This window comes from Lonchura striata, chromosome 2 (assembly GCF_050655825.1).
Source record: "Lonchura striata isolate lonStrDom1 chromosome 2, ASM5065582v1, whole genome shotgun sequence".
In the NCBI taxonomy this organism is placed as follows: Eukaryota; Metazoa; Chordata; class Aves; order Passeriformes; family Estrildidae; genus Lonchura; species Lonchura striata.
The window spans coordinates 49,229,183-49,250,058 of record NC_140704.1 but is presented as its reverse complement, the minus strand read 5'-3'; the positions used below and the strand labels follow the sequence as shown (position 1 = coordinate 49,250,058).

The following is a 20,876-nucleotide window of genomic DNA, read 5'->3' as shown; positions in this document are numbered from 1 at the left end:
AGTTTCAAAACAGAACATCATTTTGGCTGCTACTTTTCCTTTAAGATACATTAATTGAATAATACTGGTGAGAAAATTTGTGTATCTCTTTATACTGCAATGCAAATAAATGCATTTGGTTGTTCCTGGCATCAGCCTGCCAACTCAATCTCAAATAGATGTCAGAATTAAAAGAAGAGTGACAAAGAAGAAGTAGGACCATACATGAAGGTTGTATTCAATGTGGTAGCTTCCTAACGAATTTTTCAGTGAGGTATATAATTTGTCACATGCAGTCTGGACTGAACAATCCTACTGTTTTATGTTAACCTTATCCATCTTTTATCTTCTGTTGCCTAGGTTCTTAAGTTATTTCAAATGGATTCTGGCAAATCTAATAACATATAACATCTTTCTGTTGTTTATTTCTGCTGATTTGCTGAGAAAAAACTACACTAAATTTAGGAGACAGTGATTCCTTTTGCAGCTGTTGTTTATTTTTTGTGAAGCACTGTACTTCACTCAACTTGCCTTTTCGCCATGTTTCAGCATGTTGACAAAGTTTCTTATCACTTCCAGCCACTCCTGAGGTTTTCCTGTTAAGATTTCTACATCACAATTTTGCAGATTTTGATTACTGAAGAAAACCTACAAGTGTTAGTAAAAAATATTCCATAGCAGACATTAAATCTACCATATCTACCTCAAACTGACCTGCTATTTCATAGAATATTCTGAGTTGGAAGGGATCCATTAGGATCATGGAATCTGACTCCTGGCCCTGCACAGGACACCCCAAGAATCAAACCATGTGCCCGAGTGCATTGTCCAAACACTCCTTGAGCTGTCATGCTTGTTGCTGTGTCCAGTTCCCTGGGGAGCCTTTGCCCAGCCACCCTCTGGGCAAAGAACCTTTACATGGTACCCAACCTAACTGCTCCTAGGTCAGCTTCAGGCCATTCCCTCAGTCCTGTCACTGTTCATCACAGAGCAGAGATCAGCGTCCCTCCTCTTCCCTCACAAGGAAGTTGTAGACTGCAATGAGGTGTCTCCTCAGTCTCCTCCAGACTGAACAGACCGAGTGACCTCAGTCATTCCTCATACAGCTTCCCCTCCAGACCCTTCACCATCCTTGTTGGCCTCCTTTGGACACTCTCTAATGACTTAATGTCTTTATGTTCTGGTGCCCCAATCTGCACTCAGCACTTGAGGTGAGGCCACCTCAGTGCAGAGCAGGACAATCACCCCCTTTAACTTGCTGACAATGCTGTGCATTCGCATCTGCTATTTATGCCTTTTTCCTTTCTACTATATCCATAACAGAGCTTATTATCCCATCAGTTTCTTTTTCCATTGCCTTCCTTCTCTTATCTCAGTAAATCTAAATAAATTTTCCTTTATCCAAATTCATCAAATTATTTTATCACCAATAGTTGGGACAGTAGATGCCTAACTTAAGGCCAAAACCAGCCTTCACAGAGTCAGGGTACAGCCTGAGAGATTAAATATTTATTTCCTCTACTAGGATTGAAGATGATAAAACAAGTAAATCACAGAAATTGCCTAGAACAGCACACAATGTACATTTAAAAACCTGAGCAGTTTAACTATATGACCTCTGCAGCAAAGAATGCTATAGGTAGCACAAACAATTTCCTTCTGTTAAACTTTAACAAGAGTTTTCCTTCTGGAGCTTTTCAGTTTGTATTGTTGCTTTTTCTTCTCTTCTGACCACTTACGCATCCTGCTCTTTGTATACCAGTGCTCATTTTAAGTCTCAGGACTACTTATTTCTATGAATCAACTTTAGATAGTCCATTACTGCAGGCTTAGAAAAAAGCATTAAGCAAAAAATAATCTTTACTGAGGAAATGTTATCAACGTTGGCAAAAATTCTGTTACTAAAAAGAAAAGTCTTTGAGGACAAAAAGAGATTAATCCTATGCAGCAGTATCTTCCTCCTTTCTTCAAAAACATTGTCAGCTCAGGCAGCAGCATTGAAGAGCTGTCATTAGAAAGGAGAGAGGGGAAGAGCTGCCTCTGCAATTAGGGCAGTCTCTGTTCTGGGCAGGATACACACAAGAGAAAGGCATCCCACAGAGGTTCCTACAGGGCCAGCCTGACAGATCCTTGTGGTTGAGGGGCTACTGCTATGCAAAGAGTCATAAGCAGGCTCTCAGAGCAGGCGTCAGTGCTCCCCTCCTTAACATGAAGTCCTGGCCAGTTTAATCCACAGCAATTTCAGACACTAATGTGCTTCTTGGGGTGTCTCCAGGAGCTAATTAAGAAAAGCATTAGTGGGATTAATGACACATACTGTTCATCATCAGTAGCAGAGAAGAATAAACAAAAGCTTTTTTATATTATCTATCCATCTGCCAATCAAGGTGTCAGTCTCAGGAACAAGAGAATAGTCTTAAAGGCCAAAGAGTTTCAAGAGGTGTATAAAACATGAAAGAAAATTACAAGATTGATAACAAATATTTGTGGCATCCTCTGAAATTTTTAAGCTCTAAGCTAGGTTTTTTACATAACTAGAATTAATTACAATCAAGCAGAAACCAAAGGCAGCTAGGATTTCTCTACTCTTGAGTTGAAAGCACTGCATTTCTAAGTGTCATACAGTGAAATGCCCACAGACAGCAAGCAGATGGTATTCTAAATCACAGCCTATCACTCAGGCATGGATCACTTCAGGTAAAATGAATTCCCACTACTAATAAACTCCAGCACTAGCTAGCGAGGACAAAAAAAAAAACAAAAGAAACCCCAAAACACCAAAAAGCCTGCATAGATTTTTACTATTTTTTCTTTTTTAACTGAAACTTCAGAGAATTTAATCAAAAAGATGAAAAAGGTTGTGGCTTTAATCAGTTATGATCTTCAGCTGCGACCATTAACTATAGAGGAAATAAAATGTAAGGATCTTCTGAAGTGTTGCAGGAAGTTAGTATTCTTGCTACGTTTAAAAATACAAAAACAGCTATTATGGAAGAAAATAAATACAAAAATGGATTGTCCTCTAAATGCCTTTTCCAAAAAAGAAAAAAAAAACATTAAACAGTCAGCATTTTATTGTTTAAGAAAATCCTACAGCAATCCAACACAGCTTTTCCTGAGGTCAGTAAGCTTTAAAATGAAAAGGCAGTATCAGACAAAACACCTGACTTGCATTTAGATGCAACAAGGCATCCTTGAGACAAGACATTTTTGATATAAATAGAAAACCCTGATTTACTTTATCTGAACAACTCAGTGTCTTCAGTTATTTAATTTAATTTCCAAGTTTTCTCTAACAGAATAGCTTGGCTATTTTTTAAGTAAAGACATGGACCAGATAATTTTGAAGGTCCCTTCCAACCTAATTATTCCAAGTTTTATGTTTAGTTGTTCTGTAAGCATTTTTAATCTTGAATCCTCAGCCTCAATATTTTAATTGAATTAATGAAAATGAAACATGAGAATAAAATTCAGGCACTAACACCTGAAGATCCAGTATGTTTCTACATGTTATATATCCATGATAAATCATGTTAATACAGTTCTTGGTCTTCATGGATTTCATGGATTTTCAAAGCATTTCTCCATACCACATTAAAACCCCTTAGAGACTCACAGTTTGAATAAACTGCACACTTGAGCATTTTTCACCCAAAAATTCAATAATTAAGTAAGAGAAAAAGCAAAAACTTAAAATGTGGGTGTCACTTACTAAATGCTGATTTCCTCAAACAAATATTTCTAAATTCTTGGACCAACTGTTTCAATCCAAATTAAATGAAATATTTAAGGCATGTTGCAAGCCCTTACAACTGCTTTAATATACATCAGGTAACAGAGAACCATTTAGGTCAGAAAAACTCTTAAGATCATCGTGGCCAAGCACTAACCCAACACCGTCAAGACCACCGCTAAACCATGTCCCTCTGTATCACATGTACAGTAGACTTTCAAATACCTCCAGGGATGGTGACTCACCCCTATTGCATGGCCAGTAGCAGTGCTTGACAAGATTTTTCCTAATATCCTATCTAAATATCCCCTGGCACAACTTGAGGCTATTTCCTCTTGTCCTATTGCTTGTTTCTTGGGTGAAGAAACTGACCTCCACCTTGCTACAACCTCCTTGCAGGTAGGTACAGAGAGCTATAAGGTCACTCTGAGCCAGGCTACATAAACCACAGCTGTTCCTCATCAGGGTGCTCCAGACCTTTCTCCAGCTCTGTTGCCCTTCTCTGGACATGCTCCAGCACTTCAATGTCCTTCTAGCAGTCAGGGGCCCAAAACTGGACACAGGATTCGAGGTGTGGCCTCACCAGTACCAAGTAGAGGGGACAATCACTGCCCTCGTCCTGCTGGTCACACTATCCCTGATAGAGGCCAGGACGTCACTGGCCTTCTAGGCCACCTGGGCACACACTGGCTCATGTTCAGCCACTGTCAACCAACACTCCCAGGTGCTCTTCCTGTAGCACTGCCTGGGATTGTGGTGACCCAAGTGCAGGACCTGGCATTTGGCCTTGCTGACCCTCATACCATTGGCCTCAACCCACTGCTCCAGCCTGTCCTGATCCCTCTGCAGAGCCTTCCTACCCTCCTGCAGATCAACACTCCTGCCCAACATGATCTGATCTTCAAACTGTCTGAGCACGCCTTCCATTCCCTTGTCCAGATAATGGATAAAAATATTAAACAGAACCAGCCCCAATGCAGAGTCCTGGGGAATACCACTTGCACCAGTCACCAATTGGATTTAACTCCACTGACCATCAACCTCTGTCTGGGCTCAGCCATCCAGCCAGTTTTTAAGCCATTGAAGAGTGCACCCATCCAGGACATAAGCAGCCACACTTGCAGGTTTCATTATAACAATAAATTTGATAGAGTGTTTAAATTAGTCTGAGGACACTAATTTAAATGTTCTTCCAACACTTCTTAAAGCTACTTGGTAAAAAAATTAAACACTTCAAATTTGTTTCATATGTTAATATATGGCACTACACTATCCTCCAAGACTATTTTTGCCTAGTGGTTTCTTTTCACAGTAAGATGAATTTGAAAGTATTATTAAACATATCAACACATTTACATATGGATTTTTGTGTGTACAATGTATATCCCTATTGAGATTTACACATACAGGTACATATACAAATATAACCTATTTGTGTTTCATCGTTTTAACTGTCAATTACATTTCCTTTAATTTTCAGGCAAGTACAATATCTTACAACATTTTGTATGGTTGTATGTAAAAACTAATGTCAATATAGTTATGTAACAGACTAATGGACAGTTCAATGTATGCAGAAAAATATGTCATGGTATAATACTGCACAGTAAAATGGAAACAGATTCTGTATACCTTCACTATATTCTTTCTTTTCCTTTTGACAATAAGGAGAACTCCAAGTCATATTCACTTGTTTTAGCAAACAGAACTGAAAGTATGAGTAGACACTTTTCCCATAAATCATCCAGACACATGCCCATAATTCTTACAGTCTCTTTTATTTTGGATATATATGATTATTTTAATAATTAATGTGACCACCTGGGAAAAGAGACTGTGATACAGTAATTATGTACTCTTATGTAACATCTCTATTAATCACAGAAAAAACAGTAGTTTTAAATACTGAAAGATATAACACTCAAACACTGTTTTAGTTTTCCCAGAATACAGACACACAGTCTTATGAAAGAACACATACCCTGGCATTTATTGCTTCCAAAGTATTTTCAAGGATCTTAAGCAGAAGTACTAAATGAAAGATTCCAAATTCATGTGTCTAGACTCCCAGAACACCGATGCCAGCTGCAGAGCACCTTCAATGTGGTTAATCATAAAAGGATAACACCTTATACGAAATTCAGTGCAATGTTAGATGGTTGCCTAGGAAACGGAATTAAGTCTCTTATCAGGCATTATACTTCAATACAAAGATCACTAACATGCTCTTTGAAATACTAGAAAATATCTGCCCTACAACTATTGTATTGATTTTGCCCAAATGTAATTTACAGCATATATGTAGGTTGCAAAGACTGAAGTAATAGTAAAGCATTCATGTTTTTCACTTCATAGCAGAAGCCTGTAATGCTTAAAGGGGGTGGATATTCAGTGACATTAGCTGTTCTCTGCACTTAGGAAATCAACCCCATCAAAACAGAACAGGAAATTAAATGGGGATGGGATGTAAAATATGTTTTCCCATATTGCAGTTGGATAATATATTATTATACTTCCATCATTTACTGAGATCTGAATCACAAATAAAAACATCTCAGGGTCACCAAAATGTAACATTCTTTATTAAAAGAAAAATCCATTTAAGTTTGCAGGTATGTTATAAGTGAAAACAGCTGTAAAAATGAAACTTCATCTAGAAAAAGGGATGCACCGTATTTTAAAAAAGGCAGAGAACAAAGCAGGTATGTATTTTACATCTATCCTCCTTTGCTATAGTCATGGTGAAATCTCTTTTTTTGAGAATGAAGGTACCTACAATAACTTAGTGCACTATAGTTTGAATATTTCAAAGTAATAACTGAATTCCCTGCAAAAATTGTTATGTTTGCCTCCAAAAATAATATACTTGCCTTTATTTGACAAAAATAGAGAAAGTAAAAGCCTACCATATAAATTACTACTACGATGGTCTATGGGGCCTGAAGAACTTGTTACATAGCTGAACTACTCTGCTTACAAATTTCCCAACTTTGTCAAGCTTGATTCCATTATTTTTGTTTTCTCCTCATATCACCTAAACCACTGCACATCTCCAATACACAATTATATACCTCATTAACAATATTCAGATCAAAGAATCACTTAACTGGACATAACCAAGCTACAGAAAAAAAACCTGCAAAACAACAAACAACCAAAAAAACCCTAAAATGGCAGTTTGCATAGAATACTTGGTTCTTGTCAAATGCATAACTATGGATACGGATTGTATGAGGTTCAACAAGGCCAAATACTGGGTGCTGCATTTGGGTCACAACCACCCCATGTAGCGCTACAGGCTGGAGAAGTGTCTGGGAAGTCAAATATAGAAAGGAAGTGGTACCTAACAAACCTATAAAAGCTCTCTGCAAACAGTTGTGCAGAAGGTAATTCAGCTAACAGAGTACATTTGGACTTTCTGACAGCTTCAAGAAGGGGATTGCCCTTCATTGCCCTAATGATAAAGGCACGGAGCAAAGATACTGCCCTTGAGAGTGGGTCCCAAATCCACCATCACTGCACAGGAAACAGGTTGTTGTAGTGGATAGTCTCAGGTATGTTTTAGGTCAATTTTCAGGGATCAGCTAGGCAACAAAGAAATCTATAATCAATAATTACAAAAGTAACAGACAACAAATAAAAACAAACCCAATTAGGCCACTATGAACATATGCCACCTCTCTGGTATGGTGTGACAGATATGGCTTCCACAACTCAAATGCACCACAACAGGCGCTGAAAGGGCAAACGGCTGTATACAAGAAACTGCTCCATTGTGTCTCTGAGCTGGGGCAGAGGGAGGGATAGCAGAGGACAGGCATGGAAGAGATCAATAAGTAGAAACTGGCAGTCAGGAAGGTATAACATGTTGGCTCACCTTTCTAACACAAGATCTAGAAAGCACCAAGTTTTTCAGGCAATAAGTCCAAATGAGTTTTGCATACTTAAATACTACAGAACATCGCAAAAGCCGAAGATCTATGTGGGTCAAACTAAACAGATAAAGCTATAGGAAAACAAAGTGACAGGGCAGACACTGAAGATACCATGTGCCTCAGCTGGCCCTAATCTGCAAGACTGCTGACAACTCCTATGGATGAAGGAGTTATCACTGCCTGTTTCTCCTGTCTTTACTTTCTTCTCAGGGATCTGCAAACAAATCACTGTCAAATACAAGTCTTTGGTCTGACTTACTGGAGTCCGATTACATTGGAATACAAATCTGCACAGTCAACAGAACATGATTTAGGAAACTCCAGGTTCTTTATGATTCCTTGAAGGAAGCAGTTTTCTAGTTCACCAATGTGTTTTTAGTTACTCTCATAAGCCCTGGACTACACAAAACCCAGACACTTACAATAATGTTTTTATATTACTGCTTCACTGACAAAAAACTGAGTAATATTCAAATCTTGTTATGAAACTTGGAAAGAGAGCTACCAACTGAGGAGAATTCATATCACTCTTTTTAAAAGTAACCTCAAACATTGTTTTCTGCCTTTACTGAGACCAAGATTTCAGCAACTGTTAGGTTTGTTTATAGAGAAGTTGATCATGAACAACAGTAACTTGCATATTCTATAAGTCTTGATTCTAGAGATGTTCTGAGGACCAATTTCAGATGAAGGTTCTACTACTTAACTTAAAAATACTTTGAGAACATACAGCTTCAGATGTTACGTGTTGATAGTCACCCAGTGTCAGTACTGTCTCTCTACTGTTTTAAATACTACTGAAATCTTCAATTTGTGCATAATCTCTTAACTACTCGACTGCTGTGACAAGAAAAGGCCAAACCAACAAGAGGATTTTCACACTATTCTCAGATAGTTCATATTCAAGAAAACAGAGACAAATGGAATAAGCTTCCCAACCTTCCTTTAATAATTTTACTGTAATTTTAGGTTTTACAGAGTCTAAAATAAAAATCAAAATTTAGCCAAACTCTTGAGCAAAACAGTGTTTGTAGCTACAAATGGAGACTATTCAAAAATCAATACTGCACATAGCACAATACGCCTCCAGTTCCCTTACACTGCTCCAATACAAAATCAACCAGCCAAAGAAAAGCTCTCCACAACAAAACAGATTTAAATTCTGTAGCACTCTACTGCAGTAGTGCCACAGAATATTAAAATATGCTTTCAATTAATTTAGTTAGCAGCTTGTCATAAATTATACTTTGTATTCCTGAACTTTGAAGTTTTTTTTCCAAGCTCTTAATTATAAAACTAGACATGTAAAAAAGAGGAATGTTGAAATTTTGACAGACAATTTGAGATAGCTGGGAATCAGGGAACATGATGCAACTTATGCAAATTTTGAAAAAGGATATTTACTAGAAACTTCCGTCAAAAACAGCCAGTGCTATAAAACCAATGTTAATGTCCTAATATAACTATCTCTTTTCAGAGCCAGCAGCAAAATTAGTAGATTAGTGCAGTTTGCTTGTACCTCCCAGAAAAAAGGTCTCATACACCAGCACATGTAGATCCATTAATCTGAAATTCATTTGAGTAAACATTTCACACAGGAATAGCAGTCAGTACTTTTTTTTAATCCCATAAAAACTTTAGACTGCTAAAAGCTACAGTCAAGTTATCTCACAGGAGGTGGATTACATAATCCTCTGACACTATAGGCCTCAGCAGACATAAAGCTCTGATTACAAAGTGATCTGCAAATAAAACCTTCCATCTTTAACAAAAGTTAAAGATAATACTTGTGTTTCAATGTAAATTTCAGATGACTGTCTCAGGGAGTGGTAAGCAACCATACAGCATGGAACTTATTACTGGAAAGGCACTCCTGGAACCTTTGAAAAAATCCCAACCACTACTTAAGAAATCAGTGACAAATGAAAACTGACATGCTACTATACAATTATTTCAATTCCAACATCAGTAAAATGCCTGTCAGTACATTATAATTAGCTCAAGAAGTTTTCAACGTGTTCCACTTCAGCTGCTAAGGGAGGTGGGGGGGAAGTGTCTTTTACTGTTTGGTCTTCATAAAAAAAAGTTGTATTTCACTTACCAGTTCCTATATAGGGTTTAAAGCGCCCTGATAGTCTGTCAACAAAGGCACCTAAAACATCTAATCCCAGTAGTGCTACCTGTTGAAACAAAAGGATTAGGTATTATAAACCAGATCAATGAAGAATTTTTTAGAATATACTGCAAATAATTTAGACATAGAAATGCAAGTACGCTGAAAAGCTATCTTGAAGTTTCAGCAGAAGAGTAATAATTCCTTTAATGTTCCTATCAAGACAAAGTTATCAGAATATATTTGAAATGGAAAAAGTTTAGTTACATACACCAGAGCAATTCTGATTTTTCAATTCTTGTCTTAAAACAGAAGAAAAGAAATATTAGAAATCCACTATTTTCATATTTTCAACTACAAAACCCAAACAAAGACATGGCTTAAAGGTTTCCCAGATGCTAAGAACTTACTCCAAGAGCTTACCTCTGGCCACTTAGCTCATCCACTGAGGTCATTACATCATTTTCCCAACTCCCCCCAAAAAATAACTGAGAAGCTAGTTCTGCTTTCCCTAGCAGTACAGACTAGACCATTTTTCCACCTGTTTGTTAAGCTAGGGAAGCTTAATTTTCCATTTGCTCATCAAAAAAAATCATAAAAAATCTCCCTCAAACCAGACAAAAACAACAAGAAAAACTAAACCAAAATAAAAACCAACTCAACTCACAACAACAGCTAAAAAACCCAAACAAAAACTAAACCAAAACAGAAAGAAAAAAAAAAAAAAGGAAATGCAAAATACTACTGGAGTTTTGAGGAATTTCCCATCCATGCACAGAAACCAGATGAGACAACAATACTCATTAATATAGAAACAAACCCACAGAATTCCAGTTTGACTAAGTTATTTTAAGAAGTCAGGACACTTTTGCTGCTTACTATTCTGCATATTTGTTGCAAGACTTCCTTCTGTATTTCCTACAATAGCTCATAAGGTACACCAGAACCTGCATTTTCACAACTTGTAGTTACCTCAATTTGCTGCTGCCCTTGAAGGTGCAAATGGAACAACCAATCGTCAAAAGAACAACTTCCTCAAGCTTGGGTGTTGCTTACAGCTCTTCCTCCTTTTTATTTTCTAGGAAGACATGCACTGCACATTTTTCCCAATGAACTCATTACTAGAATTCCTCTCCTTTATTAGCTGTTAATTTTCGTAACATTTGGATCTGAATTTTCTTGATCCCTCTGCTTCCTTAAGATCAAGATCCCTGTCACACTTGTCCACACTAAGTAGAAGGCCAGAAGAAAAAATCTGAATAAATATGCATGTGATACACATGGCCCACGCATAAGCATCATACGAGTCTTATTTCCATAGGCAACTAGAAAAATAAGGTCCTCAAAAAACTAGGATTAGAAGCAACTGCACAATGAAGCTGGTTTTGATAAATTCAGTATTAGTACAACAGATGTTCTTTTTAAAAGGAGATGTAAAACTTAGTTCACAGTTAGGACAACTTACCTGGACACAATTCTATTACGTAGTAAAAAACAGGATAGCATATATTAGTGGATGAAATCACCACCTTAACTTAATATATTGCCAGCAAGTAACTCTATCTACAGTTTAGGGAAAGAGAATACTGTAACTAGTAACTTACTTAGACAAAACAAAAACAAAACAAAACAAAAAAAAAAATAGCTCTTACGGTAATGTCAAGGCTTTCTACAAGATTTTCCTTTAACGTTATTTTCCAGCTTCTCAAGCAATATGAAACCATAGTCAAAAGCTACATCTAAAAACCAGTGTCTGGAAGAAATAAATTCCTTCTGGATCCACCATTTTCCTATGCTTCTTTTCTGACTACAAACCTCACTTGAAACTAGCACCAGCAATTTTAAGGTACCTTTCCATACAAGTGTTTTGCACAAAGAGGAGCCTTTTCATCTGCAAAGATACATTTTAAAAAGTCTCTCTCTTCTCCACACATTTCATTATCTATTCAAAATCTGTCTTGAAGACTTCTACCCTCGTGAAGAAAAGCAACTCGTAAAGTAAAGCACACATGCATGAGCTTTACCCCATGGGAAGTTCTCTGTGGTCTGCAACTTTGAAAAAGTAACAGGTATGAAAAGTCATGGTAACTGGAGAGTTAGAATGTTCAGCCACAAGCTGAAGTAATGGTAAACTGCTCTAGGTACAAAATTTGCTTTCATTCCACATCACAAAACAAGCCAGCTGAACCACAGACCTACAGAGGATATCAAGTGAACTACCACCTGCTGGATTTGTAAATCAGTTTCAGTATTTCTCTGTTCTGATACACAATGCTCTAAGCTTCAGCATCTCCTGGTAGGTATAATCTGTGCAGTATTCAAGCAGCCCTTTGGAAACAGTCCTTAATTTATACGGCCTCACATAAACAGCATTCCAAAAAAAAAAAAAAAAAAAAAATTAAGTTGAGGCAGAACTAAAGAGGTTCTGCAGAAGACCTGCAACAAAGATGTTCCAAGCTCTGAGGCACTGTGTGGGACCATTTATCAGCACAGGCCCTCCACTATCAACAGAAAAACCTTTCACCAGCATCACTGCTCTTTCCCCAACAGCTCCAATGAAGGATGAATGCCTTCTGGGATTAAAATCAGTGGATTTGTTTCTTACTCTGCATTCATTAAGCCTTTTGCTTGCTGTCTAGAAAGAGCCTTTGTATGTTGAGACCGATTCATCAGCTCACCATTGTTTGAAGCGTTTAAATAGAGCTTTTAAAGTTCATAGGGGAAAAGAAATTTAGGCTCATTTGAACTGAAGTTTGGTTATTTGCTATTCTTTAACAAGCCAATATTAAGCCCATCCTTGACTTTTCAGATCACAACAAAGTTGCCAAACCAACTGAGAAATACTTTATCTATTCTGGATAAAAAAAGACCAGACTCTTTAGTGAAATCAAGATGTTCTAACCAAAAAACAATTATGAATAGAACCAGTGATTAGTAACTGAGCCTATTCTTGTTCTGCAAGCTTGTTCCTTTTCCAGCTCTCCTTCTGCACACACTTTCCAGCACTTCTCCTGCCCTTCTGTGGAGAACTTCCAGGCACCTAAGTTTTCTGCTAGAAAAAGAAATACTATTCTTCAAACCATACCTGGATAACCATGCATGCTTACTGTTATTTGCATTGTGATTCTGTAATTGCCCACTCCTGTGGGGGACAGCTAGGGACAGAAAACTACATCTCTACTTGTGGAACTTGCCAAATGACCTTAATACAAATGCCCTTGGATTTGGTCGTAGGATCTCTGAACTGTACATGGAAATATGGATTTTGCAGAACAGGATCTGTGAGCTAGTCATGAGAATCTAATGGGGGAATTATGGAGGTCCTTGTCTGGAACCCCAAAGAATGAAGTTAAGGCACTGGACTTCCTGTCACCATGGGGACAGCTGTGGTATCACTAACAATTACTGACAAACAGGACACAGCATGCCAAACAATTACACCCTGCAAGAGCAAGCATTGTTCCAGTGCTGTACTGTTGGAACAAGATATATGCAAAACTTCATGGGATGTTTTTTTTAAAGTATTGTCAGCCAAGACACGAGGTACACTTTCTTAATTCTCATACTCTCAAGAGCCTTGCAAGCAGCTCAACGTGAAAAAAATATTTATATTCATGCAGTATCTTGTACTTCTTCAAGTTTCATATTCTTAGTTCTCTCTACTCATCTTTCAGGACACGCTTCTGCTCCCCTATTTCACACTTCTTGCTCCCTTTACTGTTTCCCACTCCAATTCTATCCACTTCCCCCATTCTGCAAAGATCTACCCATACTCCATTCCCTCCCTCAACTCACAAGTCTGCAGATACTTAAGCATGCCCTTGGCCCCATGAGCAGAGGGACACTTCCATTTTTCTGAGTAATTCCTTCAATCTGTGTGGCTCTTCAGTCCCAACCGTGACATCTTTAGACTCTATTCTCCCTGCCACTCAGCAGCAGCTGGACAGCTGCCTCTGCTGACAGAAGCCAAAACTGCAATCCCAGCTGCTGAAGCTACCACACACATCATGTATTCCATAGATAATTTAGCTGACAAGAAAGCATTATTTCGATTCTCTTGCTTCTTTCACCTTCAAAAGCACCTACGGACACACTTCCAATTCCAAGAGTATGATTTTTTTTAAACACATACCACATCGCATTGTAAGGAGAGAGCAGAGTTGCTGGTATCTAACAAAGTCTTCAAGCTCAACAAGTAGGGTCCAAGTGCACTAACAAATGCAGAGCCCCCTCTACCTAAAAACACAAGGCTACTACCTTCAAAATGATATTTTGCAACTATACTTTGGGCTACAAGGTAAGATTCTCCTAAGTATCCCATCTTTGCTATTGTTAAAACTACTTATCAGCTTACAACCTCATTGTCTCAAAAGGGGTATAGACTATCAAACTTCTGATAACCTTCCCTTCACAGTTCTCCTGTGATGGCCAACCACAGATTATTTCAGTGACACAGTGCAAGCAACCACACTACCAGAGGATTGCTGACTGAATCACCCGCATTTATCTAGAGAGTGACATGGGTATTTCTGCACTGAAAGGCTTGGTTTCTTCAGGGGACCTTCCAACAGGCACAATTCTGGGATGTCCCTGTTATGTTGAGCTCTCCTGCACCGCAGCCATATAAAGCAAGCAAAAATTTTAGAGGTTATTAAAAAAAAAAGGAAATATGCTTTAATGCCCTTTCCTCAAGTTGGGAACTTTAGCTTCCTATCTTGTCTGTCCACATTAATTAAGAAACATTTAGCCAATTCTGAAGAACACACTGATGTAACACTCAAAATGATCACTAGAAAAAAAAAGTCTAGAACCTTCTGTTATTTCAAAATCTCTCATCATCTTCAAACTGAATTCAGACTGCAAGTGTGATCTCCAAACTATTCTGTATTATGTGGACAATACAGTATTCTAAAATTTGTGTACTGCCTTCAGCTTCATCCATTACAGGAGTATCTCCAGTTTACTTGACATGAGGATTAAACATTCTTCCCTTATGTATTGCACGAAATTTTTCATAAATATTGTTCCGAGGACTGTGAGCAAAACCTAAACGTATATGATGCAGCAACACTTGACATTGTAAGCATCTTTTTATATTTTTTTTTTTGAGATTGTCTAGCTAAAACTTCATGTGATGCACTGGATAAAGTTTCCAAACAGAGTGTCTTTAAAAGTAAGGTTCAGTGGGAAGACAATGAGATGTATGGGATTTCTCTTTTGAATAAATAGTTAATTTAAAAACATGAACTTTTTTTCCCCAAAGAAAATTGCAGCTGAAAGCCTTTTTATGCACATTGATGGTGCAAAACAAAGAAGCACTTAACTTTAGGACTCAGTTCTTTCAAAAGAATTTGTGCCCAAGGTCTCTTATTTCCTTCCCCATTTCCTCTTATTTAAATTGTATCAAACATACAGTGACCTCCATTCTCTGCTACTTACTCCCACCTCTGCACCAGCTCCTCCACCACTGTGGGAAGAGAAGAATTGATGCAGCTGAACAGCAGCCCACTTTAGGGAACCAGCCCAACAAACGAACAAGAGAAGGCATCTTCTGAGCCGTGTCTCCTCTCTGAGCCTGCTAGCTGTGCAGCCTCACAGGCATTCCCAGCAGAGCAATGCCGGCATGACACACCAGCACCACTCCTCAGCCAGGGACTGAAACTGCTTGGATCAGCAGTGCTGCCAAAATCGCTCGGCTCACACACACTGACTGCTGCCAGCTCTGCTCTGAAGGATGCGCCTCTCCTCTTACACACTGCATAGAGCTTGGAAAGGCTCTCTACCCACACCCAAGTCAATCAAACTGCAGGCTAAAAGTCATGGTCCCATTATCCCTCTTGACCTGCAGACATATTTAATCTCGTGCACTGAAACTGCCTGTAACATGACTCAAATCAGTTTGCTGAAACACTGGAAAATGAATTGAACATTGACAAAACATATATTGCCTCAAGAACAACAGCTAGAACAGAACACCTGGCCCCATGAGCAGCAGAGTTGCTGTTTCAACAGTGAGTACAGTTAGGCTGGATAGCACAAACTGAAGCTGCAAAGCAACTAAGAACTGTCAATTCCACCTCTGGAGGAGATGCCTGAGACTTTGTGGCTATATATTCCCCATTCCCAACAAAAGACCAGACAAAATTAGTTTTAACTAAAATCATTAAAACTTCTTGCAAGTGCCCCTTGTCTTCAGGAAATCTGCTTGATTACTTGGCTAATAGTCCATTACATTTAATGTATCATGAAGAGAACATAAATATTACATTAAAAATAGTAATTATTACTCAAGAAGGAATCACATCATTGAGTTTGAAAATTAAAATTGATTCATACATGGACAGGTCAAACCAGGTTCTCATTACATAGAAAAAAGAAAGTAGCTCCCACACAGCCAAGATCAAACAAAACTTGAAGAAAAAAGGAATGAAATTCAGCAAAGAGCTCAAAGTCAAACATTTATTCTTCAACAAAGACATTTAAGTTACCAGCATTTGCTAACAAAGACTAAGGAAATACTGGAATCTACGCAGTAATTGAAAATAAAGGTTTAGCTAGGTCCTCTTTGATTCCATTTCTCTGTCCTGCATCTTACAGTCCTACAACTCACTATGGCATTTGCCTTTTGTGTTGCATATGTTGGCTTGTGTTCAACTTCAGATCCTAGACAACTCGCACATTTTCTTCCTAAGGTCTGCTACACATACCCCCCACATCCTGCACTTGTGCCTTCAGACATTTGTAATTAAATGTCCAACCCCACGTTTTATCTCTGAACTCTTTTTTCAGATCTCACTATCTCCATTTTATTCAGATAATTTTAAACCATAGGTTCCACCTTGCACGTATACGTGTGGTCAACCAAGTATTGACTGCTGCCATCTCTTTGCAAGTACTTCAGGCAGGCATCCTAACGACTTGTCTTTACCTATTTGCAAAACTGCAGTTCAAATTTTCCCTTCCCTTCTGGAAATTGAAAGCTCCTCCTGCTGGCCTTTTGTTGAACTAAAGACAAACCAAAACAAATACTTGCCAAACCAAGGAAATACAAAAATGCAACACCAACATTACTGATATTTTAGTAGCATTTGGTATTGAGACAAACAAACCTCAGAAAAATCTCACTCTTCAAGATGCATAGAGTAAGAATTCCAAGGATTTGTCTAAAAGAAACAGTTCATCCACACTATCAGAAAGAGATAGAGTGAAATCAGATTTTCTTCTTCCCATGGCAAACAATCTGCTGCTCTGGCATAAAATTAATGATTATTAATTACTTTTTTACCGCAGCTGAGGAATAAAACAAGCTAAGATATTGACCACAAAGGTAAGAAACCCAAAAGTGACTTGCAGTCACAAACACTCCTGATTACTCTTCTCAAAAAATTACCTGGAGAAACTACCACCATTTGAGTAATAGTTTTTTGTTAGTTCTGATCAGGTATGATTTCTTTAACGAACCAAAAGGTGGCTTTATTGTTCAAAAATAATGTTAATGAGGGTAATTGTTCAATTTTGGTGTTCTTAAAAGACTCCACAACATACTAACAGCCAAAAGTAGATTTGCAAAGCTTTACATTAAAAGCAGTATTTCCCCATCCCACATCTCTTCAGCAGGAGTTCAAAGCTGATTTCCAGATGACTTGACTCAGGCACAGAACAGTTTGAGTCACCAGACTGCGCAGTTAGATAATCTTGTAATTATTTCAAGTGACTACTGAGCATGAGAGAGAACTAAGAGATGTATTAAACAAAACTCATGTATACACACATGAAGATCCAGGCTAACCCAGTAACACCAGCAAATATCAGCAGTACCACCCTCAGAATGGGTAACTCATTTACTATTTGAAGTTCACCTGTGAGTCCAAACCCTGAGATTGCTAAATATTTCAGTTTTTGACCAAATACCATCAGAATAATTCTATCACTCAACTCTTAATACTTTGCATTCAACTTACCTATCTTATTCCTCACAGCCTTGGGAAAACAGTTGAGGGAGGGGTAAAGGGACTGACATACACCCAAAAATCCAAATCACTGAATTGTTGGAGAGCTATTATACCAAATAAATACAAAATAAACCAGATCACCAAGCAAACAGTTTTCAGTTCAGTGAGGAATTCATTCATTCTAGTGAGATACAAAATAAAAGATTAAATTATGCACATCTTCTGTGTCTGTGTACTCCCTGACGTTGCAAAGCTTTTGAGAGTCTTTGTAAGCCAATTCATCACTGCATAGACATTGTAACTGAAGTCCTCATAATTCAACATTGACTCACCTCTCTCTAGGTCATTCCCTACGTTCTGCAACCAATTTTCACTACAACTCTGAACCACCTGCAAATGAGTCAACGCATTCTTAGTCCCACCTTTTCGTTTTACCAGTAACTCAAGCTAGTAATTGTGTTTTCCCCTTCAATCAGCTAGATGAACTCAGAAATTTTCCTGTCTGCTCTCTCAGTTTAAAACTGCCAGTCTGTTTATTAAATAACTATAAAGAATTGCCAACTTCATAACAGCAAAAGCACTGTCAGTTTTATGTGGCCAAAACCTTTTGGGGATGAGTTAATTCAACCTTGTTGATAACTAGCCCATATCTATAATTATAGAATCGTTTAGGAAAAGGCTTTTAAGATCATTGAGTTCAGCTTGTTTACTGAATCCTTTTTCTCTTTTTCCCCCACTCCTTATCAAGCCTGCCAAGCCAACCCTCCTATTACTCCTCCAGCGTCTTTTCCCTTCTGGTTACATGAGCCAAAAAACTTTCTAGGGTGGCCTATCATAGAAAGTTTTTTCTTCACAGGCACAGCTTAAGAGTTGAGACCAGAGTTCTCAGATCATGCATCTCCTCTTTCAGTATAGTCAGCAAAATGCACTGCATGCAAGAACTGAGCTTTCAGTGGGAATAAAAAATATGGCACATTCAGGGCAAGTCACATCAGTTATCCCCTTATTATCCATACTCATCACCACAAGCAGAAATAATGCTCTCCCTCAAAACTTCCTCCAGCATTCCCCACTTGTATCTCCAATTCATCTAGCTCAGCAGTTCTGAGTCTCCAGCCATTATCACTGCTTGTGATATCACCAGTAATGTCAGCTGGGAGGGATTCATTACTTTAGGGTTCTGGAGACCTCCAAGACCTTTAGCAAGATATAAAAGAAAGATGATAAGCAGAATTGTTTAAGTGCCCTATGTATCCATTTCTCAGTAAAGGGTGACCAACGACATGTTAAATAATACAGCAATCAAAAAACACTAGTTTTTTTTTGAGAAGACACGCAAGTCCGTGGCATTCATTACTTTCTATTGTTTAGGGAGCGGAGTGAGTGTAATAACAAAATAGAATGTAACATTTAAATGTGTAACATCTATGCTGGCATGAGACAAAATACACAAGTAAAACATATGCCATTTTTCTAGAGTATTAATCTTCATTTTGAAGCAGCACATGCTGGCAGTCACTACCACAGCCAGGAACACTGGTATTGATTGTGAGCAAAACACTCAAGATCTTGTGTTGTTGCCATTAATACAATCACAGAATCTTCTGAGCTAGAAGGGGCTCACAAAAATCATCAAGCCCAGCTCTGAAGTGATGGGCCCTACAGGGATTAAACCTGTGACTAACACCATGCTCTAACATATGTCATGTGCTTTGAAACACAATAAAGAGCCACCAGTAAGTGGACATAGAGAAGATGTAAAAATTATGATTTTGCAAGCTATCTTAAAAATTCAGAGAATCTGTAATACTCTTATTCTGCATGACTCTTTTCAGTGGTACCTAGCCATGTAATAAGGGCAACAAGCTCAAACTGAAACACAAAAGTACCATCTGAATACAAGGGAAAAATTTCCTTTACTTTGTGGGTAACAGGGGACTTGAACAAGCTGCCCATAGAGGTTGTGGAGTCCCCTCTGGAGATACTCAAAACCCACCCAGATGTGATTCTGTGCAACCTGCTCTAGATGAACCTGCTTTAGCAGGGAGGCTGGACTAAGGGAATCTCACTTTTGTAACTGATGCTTGTGGAGCACTGCATAGTTCTCATTCATCCTACAGTTCAAAGAGCTCAGGAGTTTTGTCACCTTACATCAAAAGCAAACAAAATGTCTTGCACTGTGAAAAACACATACTGAAAGTTGAATTTCCAGTCTTAATGCCTAATTCTGTTATTTTACAAGTGCAGGAAGAAACTTTTACATTACCCTGTTAAGTAAGTAGCTAGCCCTCTTAATGAAAAAGAGTATTTTTAAAGACCTGTCTGGGTTTTACACTAATCAATTTTATCACCAACAGCTGCTCTCAGATGAATTTAAAGACAAATAAATCATATTTGTCCAGCACACGCCACTTCCTCAAGCTAAACCGACCTTTACTGACAAACATGCTTCCAAAATAAATAAATCATATGCGCAAATGGAATTAAGCCTTTGTTATTCTCAGACCTCAAACTCAGAAGTTGCTACACGCAAACGCTGGCGGATTAGAGTTAGTGGAGGGCGGGGAAAAAATATATCTATTTCAGGAACGTAGGGCCCTTGGAGGTTACTCTGCGCCCTCCTCCTGCGTCTAAAAAAATAGGAAAAAAGCGAGAACAAGCTCACTGCAGCGAGTTTAAAGGTCCAAAGTGCGAGCCGATCACGCCAGGAGGGCAGGGCGGAGCTGGCCGGCCGGGAGCCCCGGGCGCAGCGCGGCCCGGCAGCGCCTCCCGGCGGCGGCACCGCGGACCTGCCGCGCCGCGCACACCGCGCACCGCGGGGAGGGGAAAATGCAAAATAAATAAATAAAATTTTAAAAATCGCCAAGGCGAACACGATTGTCCTTGGCATTAAAACTACGCTGTCAATCGCCTTGTCGGCTGACCGACGTCAGAACAACTCGCAAGTGTTAACGCTGTGGGAGGGAGTGATCGCTCTTTTCCCGTGGCTCCATCTAAAAGACACACGCACACAGGAAAAAGCGAAACGTGAGTCATCATCGGGCCGCCGTGAGGATACCGTATAACTTCCCAGGTACGGGAAAGTCACCTAAAGACGATATAAACAACTTTAAACTTACAGTGGGAACCCCAAGAAGCCAATTATTCCTTAAATCGTCTAAAAT

The 20,876-nt window shown here is 38.6% G+C and overlaps 1 protein-coding gene across 32 annotated transcripts in view; it reads right to left on the bottom strand.

Annotated features, from left to right (window-relative positions):
- Window positions 1–20,876, bottom strand: part of CLASP2 (cytoplasmic linker associated protein 2) — a 139,216-nt gene that overhangs the window by 117,629 nt on the left and 711 nt on the right. For 30 of the 32 annotated variants that reach the window (XM_021553196.4, XM_021553203.4, XM_085573352.1 and 27 more), the window contains exon 2: window positions 9,749–9,827. The exons of 1 other annotated variant lie outside the window; for it this stretch is intronic. In XM_021553196.4, the coding sequence (XP_021408871.1) occupies window positions 9,749–9,827 (79 nt within the window). Of the gene's footprint in view, window positions 1–5,693; window positions 7,297–9,748; window positions 9,828–20,876 lie in introns of those variants that run through there. One more of the 32 variants, XM_077786462.2, reaches the window with a different exon arrangement.